Source organism: Lycorma delicatula, chromosome 9 (assembly GCF_047948215.1).
Source record: "Lycorma delicatula isolate Av1 chromosome 9, ASM4794821v1, whole genome shotgun sequence".
NCBI lineage: Eukaryota > Metazoa > Arthropoda > Insecta > Hemiptera > Fulgoridae > Lycorma > Lycorma delicatula.
Genome location: NC_134463.1, coordinates 108,514,667 through 108,538,202, shown reverse-complemented (window position 1 = coordinate 108,538,202; position 23,536 = coordinate 108,514,667). Strand labels below are relative to the sequence as shown.

The 23,536-nt window shown below is 26.9% G+C and overlaps 1 protein-coding gene and 1 pseudogene across 5 annotated transcripts in view; one reads left to right on the top strand and one right to left on the bottom strand.

The window, feature by feature from the left end:
* The first annotated feature begins 5,656 nt into the window (after positions 1-5,656).
* Positions 5,657-6,763, top strand: LOC142330247 (cytochrome b-like; annotated as a pseudogene).
* Positions 6,764-13,930: 7,167 nt separating this feature from the next.
* Positions 13,931-23,536, bottom strand: part of jus (EB domain-containing julius seizure protein) — a 746,258-nt gene continuing 736,652 nt past the window's right edge. For all 5 annotated transcript variants that reach the window (XM_075376039.1, XM_075376040.1, XM_075376041.1 and 2 more), the window contains one exon: positions 13,931-17,052. In XM_075376039.1, coding sequence (XP_075232154.1) covers positions 17,042-17,052 — 11 coding nt within the window. In that variant the 3' untranslated portion in view covers positions 13,931-17,041. The remainder of the gene's footprint in view (positions 17,053-23,536) is intronic.

Here is a 23,536-nt window from a genome sequence, read left to right as displayed (position 1 = left end):
TTTCCCATTCACAATGTTACTCACTTGTGATGTTGAAAGAACATTAAACACAAATAAAGGTTCATGAGAAATGTAGGATAGTAGAAAATTCACTGGTTATTATGACGACTGGTCTCCTAACACACATATGATTCTACATTAAACACTTATTCATATTTTTGCATACACTCATGTTGAAATTTAAATATTTGTGAATGTCTCAATCTGTAGATACAGTATCTAATAAGGGAGAAATAAACTATAATTTATTTTCCCAGTTACAGTTGACTTAATGTAATATAAATTTTCATTGCTTTTAAGGATCTTGATAAATTTTTTTTGTTTAAAACACAAACTGAAGAGCTTGTCCAGAATAGTTTGTATTACATAGTCTACTGAAATCTGATAGCTGGTCCTTCCCATACAGGAGACAATGTCCCTGGAACTTTGAAATCTATCACACATGTCCATTATATATTACAGGATATGCAGGATATCTGAAGAATGACTTGGATATCCCAATATAAGCAGGATGTCCCGCTATTACCCTGCATTTTCCCAAGGTATAGGATAACTGTGTGACACCTTATAGATTAAAGTTGCCTCTGAGATTTAAAATCTTTTAAATCTATATCAAGAAGAAGATGAATGTTAAATAATATCGCCACTTCATCAACATTTGTGGCAGACTGGTGGCATCTCAGCCTTTCATCTGGATGGATCTGGGTTCAAAGTCCATGACACTTTTATATCCTAGAAAAATTTCATATCATAAAATCACAGTTTAATAGGTAACTAGATGAATTTTACATTCATACATTTCTAAGGTTTTAGTTTTGTGGTTGGTTAAGTATAATATTTGAATATTATGATTTAAAAAATGGCAAGTTTTAAGCTTTCAATTTCAAGTTTCCTACCATGCTGATATCATTGATTAAGCTACTACCATAATTCTCACAGTACCCAGCCAACTAACAGCTACTGTTATAAACATGTTGCATTGACTCAGTTTTACTTTGATTTTTGTATGAGGTTATCTTAGTTACTAATTTTTTTATTATTGTTTAAATGTCCTTTTGTACTAAAATGTACTTTGAAAATATTTTTAATTAATAAAAAATAATGTGCAAGTTACTGAAATATATTTATTAGCACATTTATGTACATCAGAATATTCAATCACCTAGTCTGACTAACATAACTTACGTTGCTACTTCGCATTAGTCTATTTGATGACCTATGGATTTTTTTTTTGGAGTAATATATCATCGTTTGAGGATGTACTAAAGGTCTATCAAATTCCAGATGATATATTTCTGATGTCCTATGTGTATAGAGTTAAGTATCATAACTATAGCTTAAACCAACACTACTTACCTATTTGCTGTTGTTGTAGACAATATGACATGTCATGTTGTCTAGAACCACAGCAAATAAAATTGTGATTCATGGGCCACAAGTCACTCTTGAAAATGAAAGGCATTTTACACATTATGCATAAAATATATTTACTGAAGTGAATAAAAACCAGTATTTACTTGCAGTTCTGTGAATAAACAACAGTAAACCAAATACTTGACAAGTATTCTCTTTACTTGTAAAACAGGAAAGTGAATAACCTTTACTTATCAAGCGTTTACTTGTAACTACACGCAATTACTGATTCCAGTCAGACTTTACTTAAAACGAGTGAATCCTAAGTTCGGAAGAGTATTCAAGTACTTACTGGTAGAATTTCAAGGTAGCTATTTAGTAACCTTATCAAACTTTCATTTAATTTTTTATACTTGGTAAGGCTGCCTTTGTCAACATTTGTCAACCAAAAACTTACAAAGAAAGGAGAGCATAGAGTCCAAGAAGATATGAAGAACTAATTGGTTTTACAAAAGAATCAATTGAATTTCTGATGAACGCTTTTTTGGAAGAAAGTAATGAAAAGCGAGGAGGTCCTCTGTCATCACAACAGAAGAACCGATTTAAAAAAAAACCTGAAGAATAAAATCTTAAAAACCATATAGAACTAAAAAAATAAAAATAAATTAAACCAAAATAAAAGTATAAAAAACTTAAAACATCAAAAAACAAAAAAAAAAAAAAAAAAAACAAATAAAAATAAAGGAATCAACTTAAAATCAAAAGACAAAATAAAAAAAATCATCCTCAAATAACCAAAACATAAAAGAACCAACAAATAAACAAGAAAAATATAAAAAAAGAAGAGAAATATTTATAAAAAAACTGTAACAAAAATTAATGTAAGGGAAAAAAAAAGAATTGGAAGAAAATAAATAATAAATTAAACGTAAACTGTAAATAAAAGTAACACCAAAAAAAAAAAAAAAATTCTATAGTCAAATAAAAAAAAAACTCTAAAATAAAAAAAATCCTTCGAATAAAATCCAGAAAAAAAGGGAAATCCACATAAACAAATTAAAGAAACAAAAAATGCTGAACTCACATAAGGACATTGCTTTACCAACCCACCTATAAATCGAATATCTTGACTACCTAAAAAACAATGAATAAAAATTCCAGAACACAAAAAGAGTAATGATTTAAATAAGGCATGAATCAACAAATGAATAAAACAAAGAGTCAAAGAACCTAAAGAAAGAGTAAAAAACATAAATCCTAATTGTCTAAGAGTAGAAAAGGCAATAATCTTTTTTAAATCATTTTCTAAACAAGCAGCAAACCCAGATAAAACTATTGTAACCAAAGAAATAATTATTAAAAAATAAGTATCACAAAATAAAATAAAATAATTAAAATGAATAATTAAATAAACACCTGAAGTTACTAAAGTAGAACAATGAACTAAAGAAGAAACAGGAGTAGGAGCTGCTATAGCTGAAGGTAACCAAACACAAAAGGGAAACTGAGCACTTTTAGTAAAAGAAGCAAATAAAACTAAATAAACCAAAATAATAAAATCATTATTAAAAAAATCAATATAAAAAATATAATGGAAAGAACCAAAATTAATAAATAAACCTAAACACAAAATTAAAAATACATCACCAACACGATTCATTAATAAAGTAATAAGACCAGAATACAAAGAAACTCTATTTTGATAATAAATAACTAAACAATAAGACACCAATCCTAAACCATCTCAACCCAACAATAAACAAATAAAATCAGGTATTAAAATAAAAAAAAACCATACTTAAAATAAATAAAAAAACCAAATAATAAAACCAAACTAAATTTAAATCACTCCTTATATAACCGAGACTATAGAATAAAACACAACCTCTAATTAAAAATACAAAAGACATAAAAAACAAGAAATTCAATCAAAAAAAAAAAATTAAACTTATAGAAAAGGAATTATAAAAAAAAATAATCACTCAAAAAAAAAAACAAGATCATACTCAAACAAATAAATACCAAAAAAAAAAAAAAAAGATTGTAGCAGAAAAACATAGCCTATCCTCAAAAAGATCTTTGACATCACAAATCAAAATTTTAAATTAAAATAAATAAGCAAAATAAAAAAAAAAAATAAGTCAAACATTATATAAAAAATAGGAAAACAGTGAAGAAAAAGAATATAAAATTCACGAACACAACAAGAATTAATTAAAATTAAATCACTAGAATATAAACCATGCTGAGTTAAAGAAAAAATTATCACTCTATAACAAGCAGAAAAAAATAAGATAAACATCAAAAAAATAACTGAAAAAAATCTTCATCTTAAAATAGAAATAATTAAACAAATCTCGGAAAACAAATTTAATCTAGGAGGACAAGATATATTTATAACACAAAACAAAAATCAAAAGAAACTAAGTAAAGGTAAATAGTTAAGTAATCCCCTAACAATAAAAAATCTTCGACTTCCTAACCGATCGTAAATAATACCAATTAAAAAAAAAAGACCAGATGAAACAAAGGCATGAGCAACTATAAAAGATAATGAACCAATAAATCCAAGACCAGATACAGTAAATAATCCACAAATAACTAAACTTATGTGACAAACAGAAGAATAGGCAACAAGTACCTTTAAATCTCTTTGAATTATACAAAACATTCTAACTAAAAAAACAGCCAAATAAACAAATTCTAATAAAAAAATAACCATAATTAAATAAAAAATAATAAATATAACCTAAACAACGAATGAATCCATAACCCCCCAGCTTTAATATTACACCAGCTAAAATTATAGAACCTGAGGTAGGTGCCTCAACATGAGCCCTAGGCAACCATAAATGAAATCCAAACAAAGGAAACTTAATCAAAAAATAAAATAAAATAATAAACATCAAATAATTATTCAATAAAAAATCAAAAAACAAATAATTAAAATAACCATAAAAACTATTTAAATAAAAAATTCTAAACAAAAAAGGGAAAGAACCAAAAAGAGTATAAAAAATTTAAAAAAATCCTGCACTTAAATGCTCAGGCTGATATCCTCATCCAAAAATCAACAAAAATAAAGGAATCAATCTACACTCAAAGAAAAAATAAAAATAAAAAAAATCAATAACAATAAAATCCAAAAATAAAAAAAATAATAAAATATGAAAACAAAAAATATAAATCTTAGACAACAAATCAAAATAATAATGTAAATAAACAGATAGCAAAACAACAATAAAAATTCAAATACTTAAACAACAAAAAATATATGAAACCCTATCAATTATAAAAAAATAAGAAATAGAAAAAAAAAAAAAAAACCCCACTAAATATACAAATCAATTATTTAAAACACAAAAAAGGATTAAAGAAAACAAAAAAAAAAATAAATTTTAACATAAGGTTAATCTATCTAGATAATCTCTTCTAGAATTATGAATTAAAAAAAACAATAAAGTCCTAAGACACCATCACAAACCCCAAACACCAAATAAATAACTAAAAAATAATAATCAAAATCAAAATAACCTATAAACCCAAAAATAAAAAAAAAAGAATAAAGTAATAAATATTCAAGTCCCAAAAGACACAAAAGAAAATGCCTACGAACAAATAAAAAAATAATTAATCTAAAAAAATAACCAAAAAAATAAATAATCATCATAAGTAAAGTTTAGGATAGTTTAAAAAAAACAATGATCTTGTAAATCATAATTTAAAAAAAAATTTATCTAAACAAAATCAGTAAAGAAAAAATCATTTTTAGTATCCAAAACTAATATTTTATATTAAAATACTTACTGAATTTTCACAAAATATTTAATTTTATCAAATATTATTATATCTCCAATACTTAAACACCCTATATCACTAGGATCAATACTAATTTTTCAAACAGCCCTAATGTGCAGAAATAATTCAATAATAATTAAATCATCATGATATCTTTACATCATATTCTTAACAACAGTAGGAGGACTAATAATTATATTCATATATATATCAAGAATTGCATCAAACGAAAAATTCAAACCAAGAACAAAAATTTTTTTAATCTGAATATTAACTATATTAATTTCCATTATAATAAGAAATTTAGATCCAACAACAGAAATAATTACTAAATTTAATGAAATAAAAGAAGTAACAACCGAATTAACTGAAGAAAAATCAACAAGAAAATTTTTTAGAATATATAAAATAAATATTACACTTACAATAATATTAATCCTAATCATTACATTAATCTCTGTAAACAACATTGTAAGAACATTCGAAGGACCACTTAAAAAAACTTATGTTTAAATCAATACGTAAATTAAGACCAATTAATTCCTTTTTAATTGATTTACCAAGACCATCAAATATTTCATTATGATGAAACTTTGGATCACTTCTAGGAATATGCTTAATAATTCAAATTATTTCAGGATTATTTCTAGCAATACATTATTCACCAAGAATTGATAAAGCTTTTAAAAGAATTGTACATATTACCCGAGAGGTAAATTACGGATGAATAATTCAAAATATTCACGCAAATGGTGTATCATTATTCTTCATTTTAATTTTTATACACACAGGACGAGGAATATATTATGGATCATTTAAATTAAAGAAAACATGAATATCAGGATCATTAATTCTTTTAACATTAATGGCAACAGCATTTATAGGATATGTATTACCATGAGGTCAAATATCATTCTGAGGAGCAACAGTAATTACAAACTTAATTTCAGCAATTCCCTACATAGGAGAAATAGTAGTACAATGAGTATGGGGGGGATTTGCTGTAGACAATCCCACACTAAATCGATTCTTCACATTCCACTTCATTTTACCATTCATTTTATCAACAATAGTAATATTGCACCTAATATTCCTACATGAATCCGGATCATCTAACCCACTAGGTATAAAAAACAATATTGACAAAATTCCATTCCACCCCTACTTTACAACAAACGATATCTTAGGAATAGTAATAACAATTATAATTTTCACAATAATAATTAATATAAATCCATTCCTCACCATAGATCCAGAAAATTTTACACCAGCAAATCCACTAAGAACACCTCCACACATTCAACCCGAATGATACTTCCTATTTGCATATGCAATCCTACGATCTATCCCTAGAAAATTAGGAGGAGTAGTAGCACTAATAATATCAATTATAATTATTATATCAATACCATTCTCAATAAAAATAAAATTTCAAACAAGATCATTCTACCCAATAAATAAAATAATATTCTGAACCATAGTAAATACATTTATCTTACTCACATGAATCGGAGCACGACCAGTAGAAGAACCATATATTATTACAGGACAAATCCTAACCACAATTTACTTTTCATTTTTTATTACTTATCCCATGTCTGCAAGGATATGAGATAAATTATAAGTTATAAGTTAATAAGCTCAAAGCAATATAACTTGAAATTATAGGAAAGTATAAAATACTATTAATTTTTTTATCACCTTAAAATAATGAAAAACAAAAAAATCCTAAAAAAAATAAAAACCAAAATATAATTTAAAGTAACAGGTAAATAACTCCTTCAACACATATATATTAATTTATCATAACGATAACGAGGAAAAGAACCACGAACCCACACAAAAAAATAAATAAGAAAAACAACCCTAATAAAAAAAAAAAATTTTATACAATCACCCCCCAAAAAAACTAAACAAGTAAAAAATCTTATAAACATTATATTTCTATATTCAGATAAAAAAAATAAAGAAAATCTAAATGATCTATACTCAACATTAAATCCAGAAACCAACTCAGACTCACCCTCAGAAAAATCAAATGGAGAACGATTAGTTTCAGCCAAAATACAAGAAAGAAAAATTATAAATAAAGGAAAAGATAAAAAAAATAAATCAAACATCCAACTGAAAATAACAAAAATAATTCAAATTAAAAGACTTGCAATATAAAATAAAACAAAAAATAACTAAAAAAAAAACAACTTCATAAGAAATTCTTTGAGAAATTCTACGTATACAACCCAATAAAGAATAAACAGAATTAGATGACCAACCAGCAATTATAATAAAATAAACCCCCAAACCAGAACAACAAAAAAAAAAAAAAAGACAATAAGAAAATCCAAAAAAATTAAAACTAAAAGGAAATATTAACCAAAAGATTAAAGAAACAGAAAGACCCAGAACAGGTACAAAAAATAAATAAAATAATTTCCAAAAACAAGAAAATAAAATTCCCTTCTAAATAACTTTAAAGCATCTCTAAAAGGCTGTGACTAAATCATCTCTAAAAGGCTGTATTTTTGCGGTACTTATCAGACCCTGGATTTCAAAATAGTGTCAGTGAAGACTTCGGAATTCACCGTTCTACAGTATGCAAAACATTCGATTACGTTCTGTACAAAATAAATGAAAAGGCATCTGAGTGGATTCACTTTCCACAGAATGCTCAAGAGTTAAATGAAGCCAAGAGAAAATGGAGTTCTCGCTTTAAAATGCCGAGCATAATAGGTGCTGTGGATTGCACACACTTAGAAATAAATAAACCAGCACGCTATGGAGACTGTTACATAAACCGTAAGAAGTATCCCAGCATCAACGTTCAAGTAACATGTGATTCCACTGAAAAACTCACTAGCGTTGATGCTTCTTGGCCGGTAGCACCCATGACAGTCGCATTTGGAGACAGAGCAGTGTTTGCCAAACCATGGCTAAATTTAATGGTATAGTATGCCTTTTGGGAGACAGTGAGTACGGAATTGCCCCATGATTAATAACACTGTTTAAACTAGCAGGAAACAGGAAGAAAGAAGTGTTCAATAAACAACATTCTAAAGAAAGAGTTGTTATTGAACGCATTTTTGGTCAACTTAAGAAACGGTTCCCAATATTGGTGAATCTTGTTCGTGTAAAATTGGGAAAAATTCCGAAAGTATTTGTGGCTTGTTCTGTTTTACACAATGTTGCGAAGCATTTAAATGAAGAATATTGTGAGTTAGAAGAAAATATTAATTATGAAGGAGAAGAGGATGAAAATGAAGAACCAGAAGAACTTGAAGGGATGGAATTCATCTCAGAGGGCAGGCAAGAAGAAATGAAATCATGGCTTTGTTGTTGGAAAATTGATTTGGAATAAACTCCTTATCATTTTTTATCATTTTACCATTTTTTTATATTTATCATTTATTATAAAACTTTAATAAAATGTATTATTATTATAAATTGTTACTCTCTTCCTTACCTCATTTTGTACATAAAAAAATGTAATAAGTATAAATAACAGAAGAAAAATAAATAAAGAAAAAAATCATTGTAAGAGAAAAAACAAAATTAATCATTTATACTGGATATTTCTATTTTATACTGGTGTGTGTATGTGTGTGTGCATGCATGTGTGCATGTGAATGAATGAGCATGTGTTAGCACACATACGCACACGGCCCCCACAAGTATAAATGGATTTTTAATTTTTTTTTGGAAGTGATAGGTTTTTATTTTATTTTATTAAGACTTACAAATACAAAATTAAATGCATACATTTTTTTTACAGAAATACAAAATAAGGATTACTTCAACAATACGTATTGGCTGAAATCAAAATCTCTGTTCTCTTCATTAACTTCGCACCGTTCTGTTAAAGATGATTGCAGCTGACGTAATTTAATTTTCTCTTGTTCCAGTTTTGTCTCCTCTATCTTAATTTTTATGTCCTTTCTCTTCATCTGCATTCTTGCAAGTTTCAGCTGTTCATTGAGAACGACTCATTGAAGATCAGTGGTTGATAGATTGGCTGTTTCATCAGTGTCCCAATATTGTCTCTTTTTTTACGCTTTTCAGGCTGTCCTGATTTTGAATGATTTTCGTCTGATGACTTGTTAGCAATTTCGTTAGTAGGCTGAATTGGGGTATCTTCTTGAATCCTATTTTCAATTCCTACATTGGTTGCTCCCGGTATCTGATGCAATACAGGATTTTCATGAATTTCAAGTAACTCAAGGAGGTTGGATTCCCATTTTAGTAATTTCACTGCTCTATTCCCACTTTTATTTTTGTCAGTTTTCTTTTTAAGGTCTATTTTCATGTTATTTAAAATTTTTTTTTGGTTTTTCTACTGTAATTGACTTCCCCTCACTTTTCTGATATTCCTTCTGAATAATGTTCCATGCTTTTTCTTTGGCAGCAATTCTTTTAGAACTCATAGACCGGTCTAAAACAACGGTGTTGCCTAAGAATATTTACCAAATACATTCTGCTACTTTCTGGCGCAGATGGCTCTACCGGTTCTTGTACTTCGAAATTAGTCTCTTCACTAGACATGATGATGTTTGCTAAAAGACTGGCATGCAAATGGTGCTGGATTGATTAAAACAAGAGAAACGTTTGCTGTATTGACAAACGTGTCTGAACATGATGATGTAGAGGATATGAATCATATAAGTGTTTACATGATAAGTAAAGAGAATACTGGATAAGTAAAAGCAAAATGGGAAAACTACTTGCAAATACTTGGACAACTACAAATTTTACAAGTGTTTACTTATAAGTATTAGTAAGAGGTTATTCACTTAGTCTCAAGGATTTACTTTACTTGACCAGTATTTACTTTAAAGTAAAAAGTATAGTTTATTCACATCACTAATTATATTATTATGCATTATATATATATATATATATATAAAGAGAAAGTTTGTGGCGGGTTCTGTCTGTCTGTTTGCAACAGCATCACGTGAGAACCAACTGACTGATTACTTTTAAATTTTCAGGATATATTCGTGTTATCCAAGGGAAGATTTTAAGCCATACATTGAAACTCTAGCCCTTCACAACCTCACCTCTGAGGGTGAAAGTTGTGAAGTTTACTTTGTGAAAAGTCTGTGTACTTTAATCACTACTATTCTGTCTTTTGCAATTTAGTCTTTTTGCACTTGTAAAGTCTGTATAGTTAATTGTTATCGATCAGTATTATTCTCACAACCATGAGGGTAATGAAGACAGCAGGTGGCCAAGAGGTTCATGTGGCAAGGGCTCAGAAGGATGAGCAAAGTGAGCCCTGATCAGCTTGTATATACATATATAATTTATATATACATTTTTTTTTTTTTTTTTTTTGTTAATCATTCTAGCTTCTATGTATATAGTGGGTTACATTCTCATTGCTGAATTAAAAAAATATTAAATTTAACTTCAATACTATATTATAATTCAGAAAAAAGGAATACTTAAACTTAATTAGTTGTAGAAATCCAAATCATATTGTGTATTCCATGGAAAATGTGGAAACACTGTACCCCAAAAATGAATAGCTATGGATGTACACTGATGGCTTATGTTCTGACCTGCCAAGTAATACTGGTGCCAGAGTATTCTGTGAGATCTTCTCTTTTTACCATTCAATTGGGAAATACCATTCAAACACTGCAATATTGCCCTCCGACAACTCTTTGTACATGCCTTTGGTAAGGCTGTCTCTCTTAGTAAGGCTGACTCAAAAGCTAATATTTTGGCAGTCACATCTTACCAACATCAAACATCTATATAGATCTTAGACATAAGGACCTCGATTAGCCAGCTATAAGTTGCAAGAAAAGAAGTGATTTATCAGTGGATTCCATTCCATGTGAGCATGTATGGAAATGAACACCCAAAAAAAGGAGTACAAATCTTGGTTCAGCAGCCACCTATGGTATATTATCTTTTCATTTAGCAAAGCTCTTTATTAACAACAAATTCAGAATTTCTGCCCGACAATACCCCTGTTGTAGCAAAATTAAAAAATGGTCTTCGCTGGTAGGGAATGAAGCTATGAGAGTCCTAGCAGCAAGAGTATGGCCGGCCATGTTTGGGATAACAACTGGCCATAAACGTCTTGGTGCCCATCAGCACCAAATAAATATATATCCTACATCCATTTTTTGACTGGTTTAATAGAATTTTTTTGACTAAGTGTAAAAAAACTTTACTTTTAACAGAGTTTACTATATGATTTTATTTAAATTAGGGATGTTCAAGTTTTTGAAAGTTAAAATCACTTTGATCATTTGTTAATGTGTTGTAAGCCATTTTTAGTTTTAAATTTTGTCAAAAAACTACAGCTTACAAGTAAAAACATTTAAAACTTGTTCAATTATCCATACTTCAGCCATCAAAAAAACTTCTTTGTTTGTTTTTTTAATATAAATTACTCTTTGAAAAAAGAAAAATATTCAAATAGTATGTCACTGAAATATATCTAGTAAACTTATTTTTTTTTAAGTTTAAGTGTTTAACCACAATAATTTTAATTGATTGTCTCAAGAAGGTAAATAATTGGTTCAAATTAATAAAAAAAAAAAACTGGCAAACAGTTTCATAACATTCTTGACTTTGCCTCTGACAGATTTTTATTTTAAATGTTAATGACATAATTATGTAGTATATTTAAGAAAAAGAATTGATTCCTGTTTGATCCCATTGATCAAATTACATTTGTATGTTAGAAATTATGCAGTGCTAAAGGATAATTGTTGAAAGAAAGTAAATCAAAATTTTTAGTAAAAAAAATATGGATACCATTTGATTTCCTTACTCAACAGTTATCTTACATAACACTTTTAATAACTTGAAACCGATAAAGTATAAGAAATTATAAAAAATTAAAACTTTTAAATTCTTTCAGGTACCGTGGAATCTCTGTTTTTAAAAAGTGCCCATGATGTCTACATTAATACTACACTGGTTTCTACTATACTGCTATATTATACTTTGTTTGGTTTAGTTGGTCTTACCAATTCTTGAAACAGGGCTGAAATTTTTTTATTTCTTAATATTTAAGTTCCTTTTATCTCATAATCTCTGTACATTAGTGATATCAGGAAATCTTTGTTTTAGTGCAGTCGAGTTATAACAGCAAGGAATGGCAGGTAACTACTAAGTCATAGTGACTCACCATGGTTGGTGCATTGTCATGATGAATCATTCACTTATTTTGTCATGATGAATCGTCCACAATTCTGATCTTTTGTTCCATATGAAATCTCAAACTCTATTTGCATTTGTATCTAACCTTTTTTTTTGGGGCTGCAGTCACATCTTCTTGTTCATATTTGAATTTATTAAACCATTCAAGGTAATTTAATTTTTCAGGCCATCTACAACAAATACCACATGACTCCAGTGTTTCACTAGCAATTTTGTTGATTTTCACAGAAAACTTCATTTTGACATACTGTTCTAATTTTTATCACTCACTTTTAACTACAGTTTATAAAATTATGTTTGTAAATGGTTATTTTTTTTGAAAGAGTGAACTAACTAAAAATTATTCTATTAGTTTAGATTTAAATATGTATCAGTCATTTATCATGATTAGTCATGGGATATGAGATGTCAACATAAATCACCAAGCAAGTGACACTGTACTCCTGGCAAGAATTGAAGTGTTACACATGAGTATGATACTAGCAAACTTCTTTTCATGAAAGCTCTCCTTGCTTGAACTAGTCTGTTTTTGATCTCTAACTTTATTCATCCTTTGTAATTCTATTATCTAGTAACAAAATTCTATCTCTTATAAAATTTATTTCAATCTTCCTTTCTATCACATTTCATTACCTTTGTTTAATTTTATTAATTTCAAACTTAATCTCTTCCTTAGCATAAATCTACGTTATTCAGAATTTATTCTAACTTTTTATTTCTGCCAAAAAACAGTATAATCAGTGAATTTTATTGTTTTATTTTTTCCCCTTAAATAATTCACCCTCAAATTTTTACTTCAATCTCTATGCTGTTTCTTTTATACACTAATTAACATTCTAAATATAAAAGTTATCATGTTTGTATCATGCTGGTGAATGTACTGCTTATCAACTTCCACTTACTGCTTTGTACATACATGTCAGTTTTTTGGTTGTGCAAATATATAAATATTTGAAAGTAATGTTTGTCCTAAAACTTCCTAAAATTAAATATATTTAATATTTTTTTCAATTAAATTCTTTTTGTACTCTCTTATCAAGAGAATTATAAATAATACTTTCGCAAGTATATGAAATGAGTTTATTTCAAAGAATGCAACTACTGAAAAATATGGACACACAAACAATATAAAATATACTTGCCCTGCTGGGGTTAGGCAATCAGAAGTGCAGTGGTACTTGCCAAGTGTGGAGTCTATTAAAAAAAAATATTGTAACCAAATTTATATCGCAAGAAAAAAAAACAATTATATTATGAATAAGATAGTTTTATTATGAAGTAATCAAATATTAATAATTATACATGCTAAAGTACTTAGCTGAATATACAACATATATAAATATATATATGTTTATATAACAACATGATATTTTTGTCACGTTATAAATATTACAGTTTAAGTTTTAGTAATAATTATAAAATAAAATTAGAAGTAAATAATTATCATTAACTTGTTTTGCTGTTGAATTCTTTTTTTAATTATCAAGAGCGAAACAAGTGCTTTATTAACTATAAATTTCAAATAAATGTTTATTAACTTACTTTAATGATAATTATTATGAGAAAATTAATTGATAATGATGAAATGAAGTCCAACTTTGAATGAATATAATTCTGTGCTTTAAAAAATGCCCACCTTTAATATGACCTTTGAATTCAATCAAATTTCATGAATTACAGGAAGACTCCTTTAAAAATTGTGCATTTATATGTATGTATATCTCTTTTGTGTAAAAAAAAGAAAAAGTATTAAACTTATTGGCACAAACTATAAAAGATATATTTAATCTATAAAGCATTCATTAAAAAAAATTATCTCTATTGACTGTTGAAAAAACTAAATTTATCTATGTGCCATTATTTTATAAACTATTTATAATTATTAATTAATAATGTAATGTGCTAAAGTAGAAATTGAATTATTAATAAAAAAAAGTTAGATTAAGTTAAGTTAAGGTTAGGTAAGGTTAAATTTCTATGACAGATTTTTCTAAATACATTAATGATAATAAAAATAATAATAATAGTATGGTAGGATTTCTAAACGAGTAAAGATTTATAGTATAATTAAATATATATATATTTATACAATAAAATGTCTTTAAACACACTTCAAAATATTCTTCTATTCTCACAGATTTAGCTTCAATTTGTTTTATCATAAAAGTTTTGAGCAGCGAATAAGAGGGGAGGAAAAATTCACACAAGTTATAGTACAAAAGACATATTTATAATGTATATAATATATTTATAAAACATGCTTTATAATAATAATAATAATAATAATAATAATAATAATTATAATAATAATAAATATCTTATAATTTCATTGTCATTAATTTTAATTTTTATGTTTTTGTCTTTAAATATTATTTTGTTAAACAGTGTTAAGCCTAGCTCCAAAAATTGCGATTGTTATAATTTAATAAATCTACATAGCTTGCTCGAAATGCTGATAGTTTTAATGATAAAATGATACTGTATAAATGAATAATTTTATACCGATTTCATTTTATATAACCATGAAATCCAACCAGAAAAATCTTCCCTATACTTTTCTGGTTGGAAAAAATCTTACTTCGAAAGCTGAAAATCGCTAAATGGATTTCCCTGGAACTATGAAATCCATTTCGCTTTTCAGCTTTATTACTCATCCCAAAAAACTAAATAAGAGGAAAGAACTTTTTTGAATAAATAAAATTTGCAGTAAGAAGCAAGAACTACCGGAACTAAAATGTAAATTAATTTAATAATCTACAATGTCTAATTTTTTATATTTACGAAATATTAAGTCTTTATGTCTTAAGATTAAAGGTTGCACACAGATAGTATTCACAGTAAAATAATATTTTTAATTATAATCTTAACACTAAATAGTATTATATTAAATATTTTAATAAGTAAGAAAGTCTTAGCAGTGCTTGATGGACAAAATTGATACGTAAGTGTTGTATTAAGTATTTACTGTATATTTTATTAATAATAATAATTAAATTCGCTTATTTTCTTTTCTTTTAATGAAACTGACTAAAAACTATTCGTATAGAAACTAGAGACTAAATACATAATAGTATATTTTATTTATGCATATATATTTATATATTTTATTAATAAAAGAGAAATATTGTACTGGAAACATAGCTGAGGCACTAAATTAATTAACATATACATACACAATACAAGAAAAATATCAATAAACTTTCTCTGATAATCTCGCAAACATATATATATATATATATATATATATTTACTGATGATTTTTTTCTTAAGTGTATTAGTAACTATAAGGAAGAAAATAAAAATTTTACTAAAAAAAGCGGCATTTAATCACTCACTAACGTTTTAGCACAGTATTTTGATAATAGATTAATGTTATTTATAAATATGATAGCAATATTTATTAGTTGTTCAGTTTAGATAAATTATTTAATATAGTAATGATTTGTTATCAACACTGGAGAAGAAAGAAACTTCAGCAGCGCTTATTTTATTTTAAAATTGCTACAAAATAATTTTATTAATTTGTGCTATGATAGCAAATTTTAATGCAATAATAAATAATTTATTTATATTTTTCCTGATTCTACATAATATTTCTTTGATTAATAATTAGGAATTTCAAGTACATATTACATCAAATACTTTTTTAAAAATATACCTTGAAATTTATATAAATTATAATTTACTTTTTAGTTTTTAATAATATTCTTGTACTTTTTACTTTTAATGATTATTTATTAGGTAATTAAAATTTTCTAAAATAAATTAAAAATTATGGTAATATTATCATAATAATTATAGAAACTAATGCATACTACAATTATTACACTACGATGCTATTATATAGCTACAATATTACAAGAATTTCTCTTTTTTTATCTTATTATTATTCTTCACAGAATCTACATTTTAATCTCTATATATTTATATAATATCTTCTATTTTTATTATCCAATCGATTATTATTGTTGTTGTACCATTTTTTCAATAATGTTTCCTTATTATGATCATCCAAATTTAAAAATAATTTTTGCTATTAGTTTTCTACGTAACTGAAAAACAAAAATTATGTGATAAACATAACCTTAAAAAAGACAACAAAAACAGATTTGTAAAAGATAACTAAATAAATCAGCTACATAAATTCCTTTTTATAAAACAATCATAACGAATATGAAGGCATAATGATTATAAATGAATGTTTGATTTTTTTATGCATATACTTTTTTCTTTGAATGGTTTATAGCAAAAGGTACTACAAGCTAATGGTTACAAATTAATTATTTTTTTAAGTTTCTTTACAATGTATGTACTATTATTATTATTATTATTATTAATATTATTATAAAATATGCATTTAAAATATTTATAAAGTGATTGCAAAAATTATTGCAAATTAATAATAATAACAAGAAGAAGAAAAATATTAATTAAAGTTAATAATTAATAATAAATAATGGCTGGTCCCATAGATATAAAATACACACAAGACGTTATACAAGCTGAACATAAGACTGGCGTAGTTGTTGGCAAGCATTTCTGTTTGTTACCCTTTTTTTTCTTAAATATGAAAGAAAAAATTTAAATCAAAAAGTATAGAGTAGTTCCAGATGATAACATTCTCTGGTTGTTTCAAATTGTTTTGATCATAAAAGTGGTTGCACTAAATTCTTCTTTAGCTTCTTGTATTTTTCTTTTGTAAATCAGAATTGCACTATGCCACAGCTGCAACAGATAAAAAGAAAATATTATTAATTAATATAAAATTTTATTGTTTTCTTAAATATATTTTAAATATTTCAGTATATTTAAAAAAAAATTCAGTTCAGAAAAATTATACTTTAACTATTTTAATGTAACATTCTAGAAAAATGCAAGATAATAACTGATTAAATACAGCAGAATCTTGATTATTTAAGACTACTGAGACACTGATAACCTTATATACTGAGAAATTCACTTTATAAGAGATTTTACTCATAAGAACAATTTATTTTGAATTTTTTTAGATTAAATGAATAATTAAACTACAAATATTGCATTTCATTCTATAAATATGGTAATATAAAATCAGATGTATAGAATTTTATAAATTATAAAAATGTTATTCAATGATGAAAATGGCGTACATATATTGCACTAGTACAGTGTTCTAGAAATTGTGAAACTCTTTTCTATCAAAGTATAGTTATGTGGTTTGTTGTTGCATAATTATGTAAGTTCCACAGCATCAACATTATTTATGTTGCTTCAGTATAAATCACAACCTAACACTCTGTCGAGATAATATCTGCCTTGGTGTAGTACCTTGATTACGGTAATTACTCTATGTATTTACTGCTGGTTCAAATAATAAATATATATAGACATTTATCAATTCATAATTAGATATGATCCTTTAATATTTGAATGAATAATTCAAGTTATGTATAAGTGTATATAAATGCCTTTTAATGAATTCATAAATGATACATTGTTAAGAATACATTTTGTAAGTTTGAACTGTTGAGTCCTTGAAGGCTGATGGAAGAAGGCTGGAAGAAGACTGCTTGAATGCAGTGCAGAGCCAGCTTATGTAGTTAGTGTGTATGCAGCTGCTGAATTGTCAGGAGCCAAGTGCAGCTGACAGGAGCGAGTGTGAACTGATAGAAAGATCTTTAAACTTTAAAGTACTTAAATAAATTTTTAATAACATGCACTGAGTCTGAACACACTCATACAATCTTGCCCTGACCTATCTTTATATTTAAACTGGATCCAACTTGCAGTTTGGTTAATACTGATATTGGTTTAAGGAGGGTTGGTAAGTAGAAATTCTACTTGACTTTAACTAGTAAGTGTTTAAAAATTTTTTTCAATTTGTGACAGAAATAAAATTGATTCTTTTTAGGTGAAACATTCTTGGTTAATGTATAATTATAATGATTTATATGTTAATGCCCACTTTTTCAAAAAAGAAATTATTTAACTAAAATTATACTTAATTGTAATTAAAGAAAAAAATCTTTATACATTAAACAACAAAACTATTTTTGCTTTTAAAACAACAAATGTTGTTCATGCCAATGATGCCTTATGACTTATCCTTCTAGAAGCATAAGTAATGTACCAGTATTATTTTTAACACATTATCTAAAAAAAAAATTAAATTATTTTCAAGATAGGTTAAACAGAAATGGAGATATGCATTCTTTCTTTCATAAAAAAATTAGTTTAATAATTGCTACACAACTTCTTGAAGCTAAATTTTAACTATACACAGCTAACCTAATGTAGAATTTAAACAAATTTCTTTAAAGAAAACTGAATTAAAATCAATCTTGTCTTGAGTTGTTAAACTGTCATTACTTCAGCCTGAAAAATAAATGAGATAAAATGATGCATAATTATTCTGTTACTGGTATAATTCATGTTTCTCAGTCTAACTATAATTGTGCAATACAAGTAAATTTTGATCTCAATGAATCTTTTCATACTCTGAAACTAATTAGCTGAATATTATGTTTATTAATAGGAAGGCTTCATTGTTTTATTGTAACTTAATGTTGCCAGAGATATAATGTTAGAAGAAAAAAAATAAATAAAACATCAAGATCAAAAAATCACCTACATAACACGTACTGTTGATAACTTATCAAACTATAAACTACACCATAAAACCCAAAATTGTTTTTTTCAAGTTCTTTCAAAATCAACTGATACTAATCCCCAAAATCTTGAACGCTATACAACGATTGCTCAAAAAAAGTTTGCAACCTTTGCTCATTAAAAAAATGAAGATCTTTTAAAAAGTTATTTTATATTTAAAAAAAGATAATGAAGATAATAAACCAGCATGGCTTGCATAGTTACTATAATAAAATAACACACACACACAAATAATAACAAAAAGTATGTAACACTTATATGTCAGAAACCAAAATAATAGTAATTCAAATCATTTTTCAAAGGTTATCAAATAGAATTTAAACCATACAACTTAACAATAAACATTTTTTTTGTGTGAAAAGAAATCATAACAAATATAACCTCACACTTGGTTACAAAATCATTCATACTTATTGTACCAAACTTTATATTGGACAAATAGGCAAGCCACTTCATATATTATTTTAAAAGATCCACATAAAAAGAATAATTTATCTTAACATACAGTCAAGATTTAATAGCTTACAGGTTTAATGTTTGCTATTGATTTAAAACCATATGATCATAAATTCTAATTATAGTATCTAAAGAATTTCAAATATATGTCACACATACACACACTTCCACATACACACACACACACACACACACACACACTCTCTCTCTCTCTCTTAGAAATATACACCTACAGCTAAATAATATTTGAAATGATTAGCTAAAAATTAAATCATGAATTCTCTTTGATTCTACGATCAGCAATTCACAAGTTCAAAATGCCTCTCCTCAAATGATTTCTAATACACTTTATCTAATTTACAGGTATCTCAAATAAAAATCCACTAATACAGAATTACGACATTATGATTAACATCAATAATGAAATATAAAGTTTTTTATACTAACTAGTGATATAATATATAATATTACTAGTAATAATATATATACATATATATATATATATATATATATATATATATATATATATATATATGTATATATATTATAATATATACAATAGTTAAAATTTTCATTAGAAGTTTAAAAAGTTTTACTTTCCTTCCTGTGTCCTTCATAATTTCTGGTCTAAATAATAAGTTATTTAAAAAAAAAAAATTGGTGTGTCCATTAACGTCTTTTTTGCATTTGTAAAATAAAAAAATTGCATTGAAATACTTCTTTACTGGTGAATGATTCATCATATAATTGTAAAAAGATTAAGCATATGTAGATATTACTCAAAGACATTATTACTACAATAATATATATGAGGATTATTTTTTTTTCAAGGTCCGATCAGTTGCGAAATAAAAACCCATGCAAAAATCGGATGAACCTTTGCGCATATGTGTTGCGCAGCGTCTCTAGTATGGCTTCAATCACGATGTATCACTTCGTTTAGTTCTGAACATGCAGCTAGCACGTAAACATGTTTACAACAATAGCATCTCCCGCCAAGTGTGAAGTGCGTGCGGTAATTCGATTTCTTCAGGCTGAGTGGTGTAATGCAGCTGAAATTCATCGATGAATAAGTAATGTTTACGGTGAAACTTCAATGAGTGACAGCAAAGTGCGACAATGGTGCAGGAACTTTAAAGCAGGACGTACAGATGTTCATGATGCAGGCGGTCAGGGAAGGAAGCGAGTGTCAACTGATGATCTCGTTGAGCGAGTGGATGAGGCAATTCGAGAAAATCGTCGGTTCACAATTTCTGTATTGAGTGATTCGTTTCCTGAAATTTCAAGATCAGCTCTCTACACCATTGTGAGTGAGAGACTTCAGTACCGCAAACTGTGTGCGAGATGGGTTCCCAAGATGCTGTCCAACCATCACAAAACAATGAGAATGGACACCTCCCTAACATTTCTCCAGCGCTACCACAATGAAGGAGAAGATTTTTTGAACAAAATTGTCACAGGGGATGAGACATGGGTCCATTTCGAAACTGAAGAAACAAAAGAACAATCCAAACAGTAGATGCATTCTCATTCTCCCAGTAAACCAAAGAAGTTCAAGCGAACCTTTTCCAACAGAAAGTGTATGGCTACTGTGTTCTGGAATTGGAATGGAGTTCTCTTGGTGGAATTCATGGAACGTGGCACGACCATCACTGCAGCCTCATACTGCGTTACTCTTCAACGTCTACGAAGGGCAATTGAGAATAAGCGGAGAGGCATTGTCTTTCTCCATGACAATGTTCGGCTGCACACTGCAGCTGTAACAAAGTAGCTCCTGCAGCGTTTTCATTGGGAAGTGTTTGATCACCCACCATACAGTCTGGACTTTGCTCCATCCGATTTTCACCTCTTTGCTCACATGAAACGCTGGCTAGGAGGACAACATTTTGGCACAGACATCGATCTACAGACCAGCGTAGAAACATGGCTGAAAACATAGGCGGCTTCATTCTATGACGAGGGTATTGGAAAGTTGGTACCACGCTACGACAAATGTTTAAATCGGAGTGGCGACTATGTAGAGAAATAGTGTGACTATGTAAGTACTTGTTACAAATAAAAAATTTTTTATTTTCACTGTGGTTTTAATTTCGTAACCGATTAGGCCTTGAAAAAAATAACCCTCATGTATATATATATACACAAGGATGTATCTCATTTGCATGATTATCTGAATGTATAAAAATATAGCCAGAATTTGATTTTTATTACTTATTGGAAAAACCTATGTGCTCCTAAGACAGCTGAAAATCTGAATTATCATTATTACTATCATTAAAATAAATTAAAAATAGAAACAGTTTTTAAGAATTATACGTAAATTTAAAGTAAATTCTATACCTAATAAATCATGCATATTACTAGTACAATTTAAAATAATAATAACATGCGTGTAAAAATGTACAAATGTTAATATTTAAGGGTATACATTTTTAATATTAAAATTAATTATATTTATTTTCAGATTGCAATTTTATTAGTTAATTAATGTATATATTGAAATATATTTCAATAATTGCATGTACATATTTAATTAAGTCAAATTTTAAATTATTTATACATATACATATATTACTCTACAATTAAAAATAATAATAATTAAGTGAACTACAACCAGAAAGGATTATTTCATTTATTAATATTTATTTTATTTATTAATATGAATTACAAATGTTAATTTAATAATTATTTTATAAAATGTAATAGTACAATGGACATAATAAAGATAATTATTTTTTTAAGAAGAAAAAGTTAAGAGTAAAATGAAAAAAATCACATGAGAACACATAAAGATAACTGATAAAAGAAAGAAAATTTAAATACAGAACAGACAGAAAAAGTATAAAGAAAAATATAGAAAGAAAACATTAATTTTAAGAAGTGAAAGACAATTAGAAAAAAACTATCTTCATGCAAATTAAATTCATGCAAATATATAGCAGCACAGATTGGTGTAACATACACACTTCCACACATAGAAAGAAAAACACAAAATCAAAGTAAAGAGTCTAGAATAAAAGACAGATAAGCACAAAAAAAATCAGAAGCCAGAAAACACAGATAATAAAGCTAAACAGTGTTTGCACAAGAATTATCATTTTTATTTTGTAATTTAATTTTTTTGTCAAAAATTAAATGTACTACAAAAAAATTAATTAAAAAAAATTTCTTTATAAATATGGTTGAATGTTTTTATAAATCTATGCCTGCAACATAATAATTTTAATCTACTGGTAAAGCAATAAAAGAAAAAAAAACAAGATTGTACAATACAAATATGCCTTTTTGTTTTAAGTTCAAAGCTAACCGAAGGCTTGGAAAATTAATTCTTTGTCCAGAATATAAATAATGTCCAAACTATAGAAAATATATATTTCTAAAACTTTATGTAATACGAGTAGAAAAGTATAAGCTTTATGGAAAGATTGAATAATTATCAAATCTAAAAATGTCCTTTTATTTCTCCCCTTCATTGTTGAAAAAAACCGGCTGAAAAATATGCATCAAAAATAATCATTTCAGAGAGATTCTTTTTCTATTTTATTGCTTGTAGATTTTCTTTCATTTATTCTAAAGTTAGCTAATAATGCCAAAGATGTGGATAGTAAACATAAGTTTTTCCATTTTCTTTTTTACAAATTTATCTATTCTAACAATATCTCATGACACAACAAAACAAACCAAATTTAACATGAATATACAGTGGAAACATAACTTATGCTATGATGATGTTTCTGTAACTAGTATTCAGTGAATGGTGCCATTATTTTCATTCTAGTTTCAGCTGATGGTAGTTTTTTTTTTGAATTAGGCAGACTTTTATTTAGAATATGGTCAAGAAATGTGCTGGATTTGAATATTGTTAACGTTTACAACAACTTTGATACCTTGATATTGACAACAACCTTGACTAGATACAATAACAATGCAGTCAAAAAGCAAACAATTAAAATCCTATACTCCTGATTATATGTAGAACATAAACCGGTCAAATAAAAAAATAATAAATTAAAGAAAAATCAGTAATAATATCAGTTGATGCCAAGTTGAACAGCATCATTCACTGAAGATGGCTGGCTGCCAGAGCAACTGAATATATTTTGTA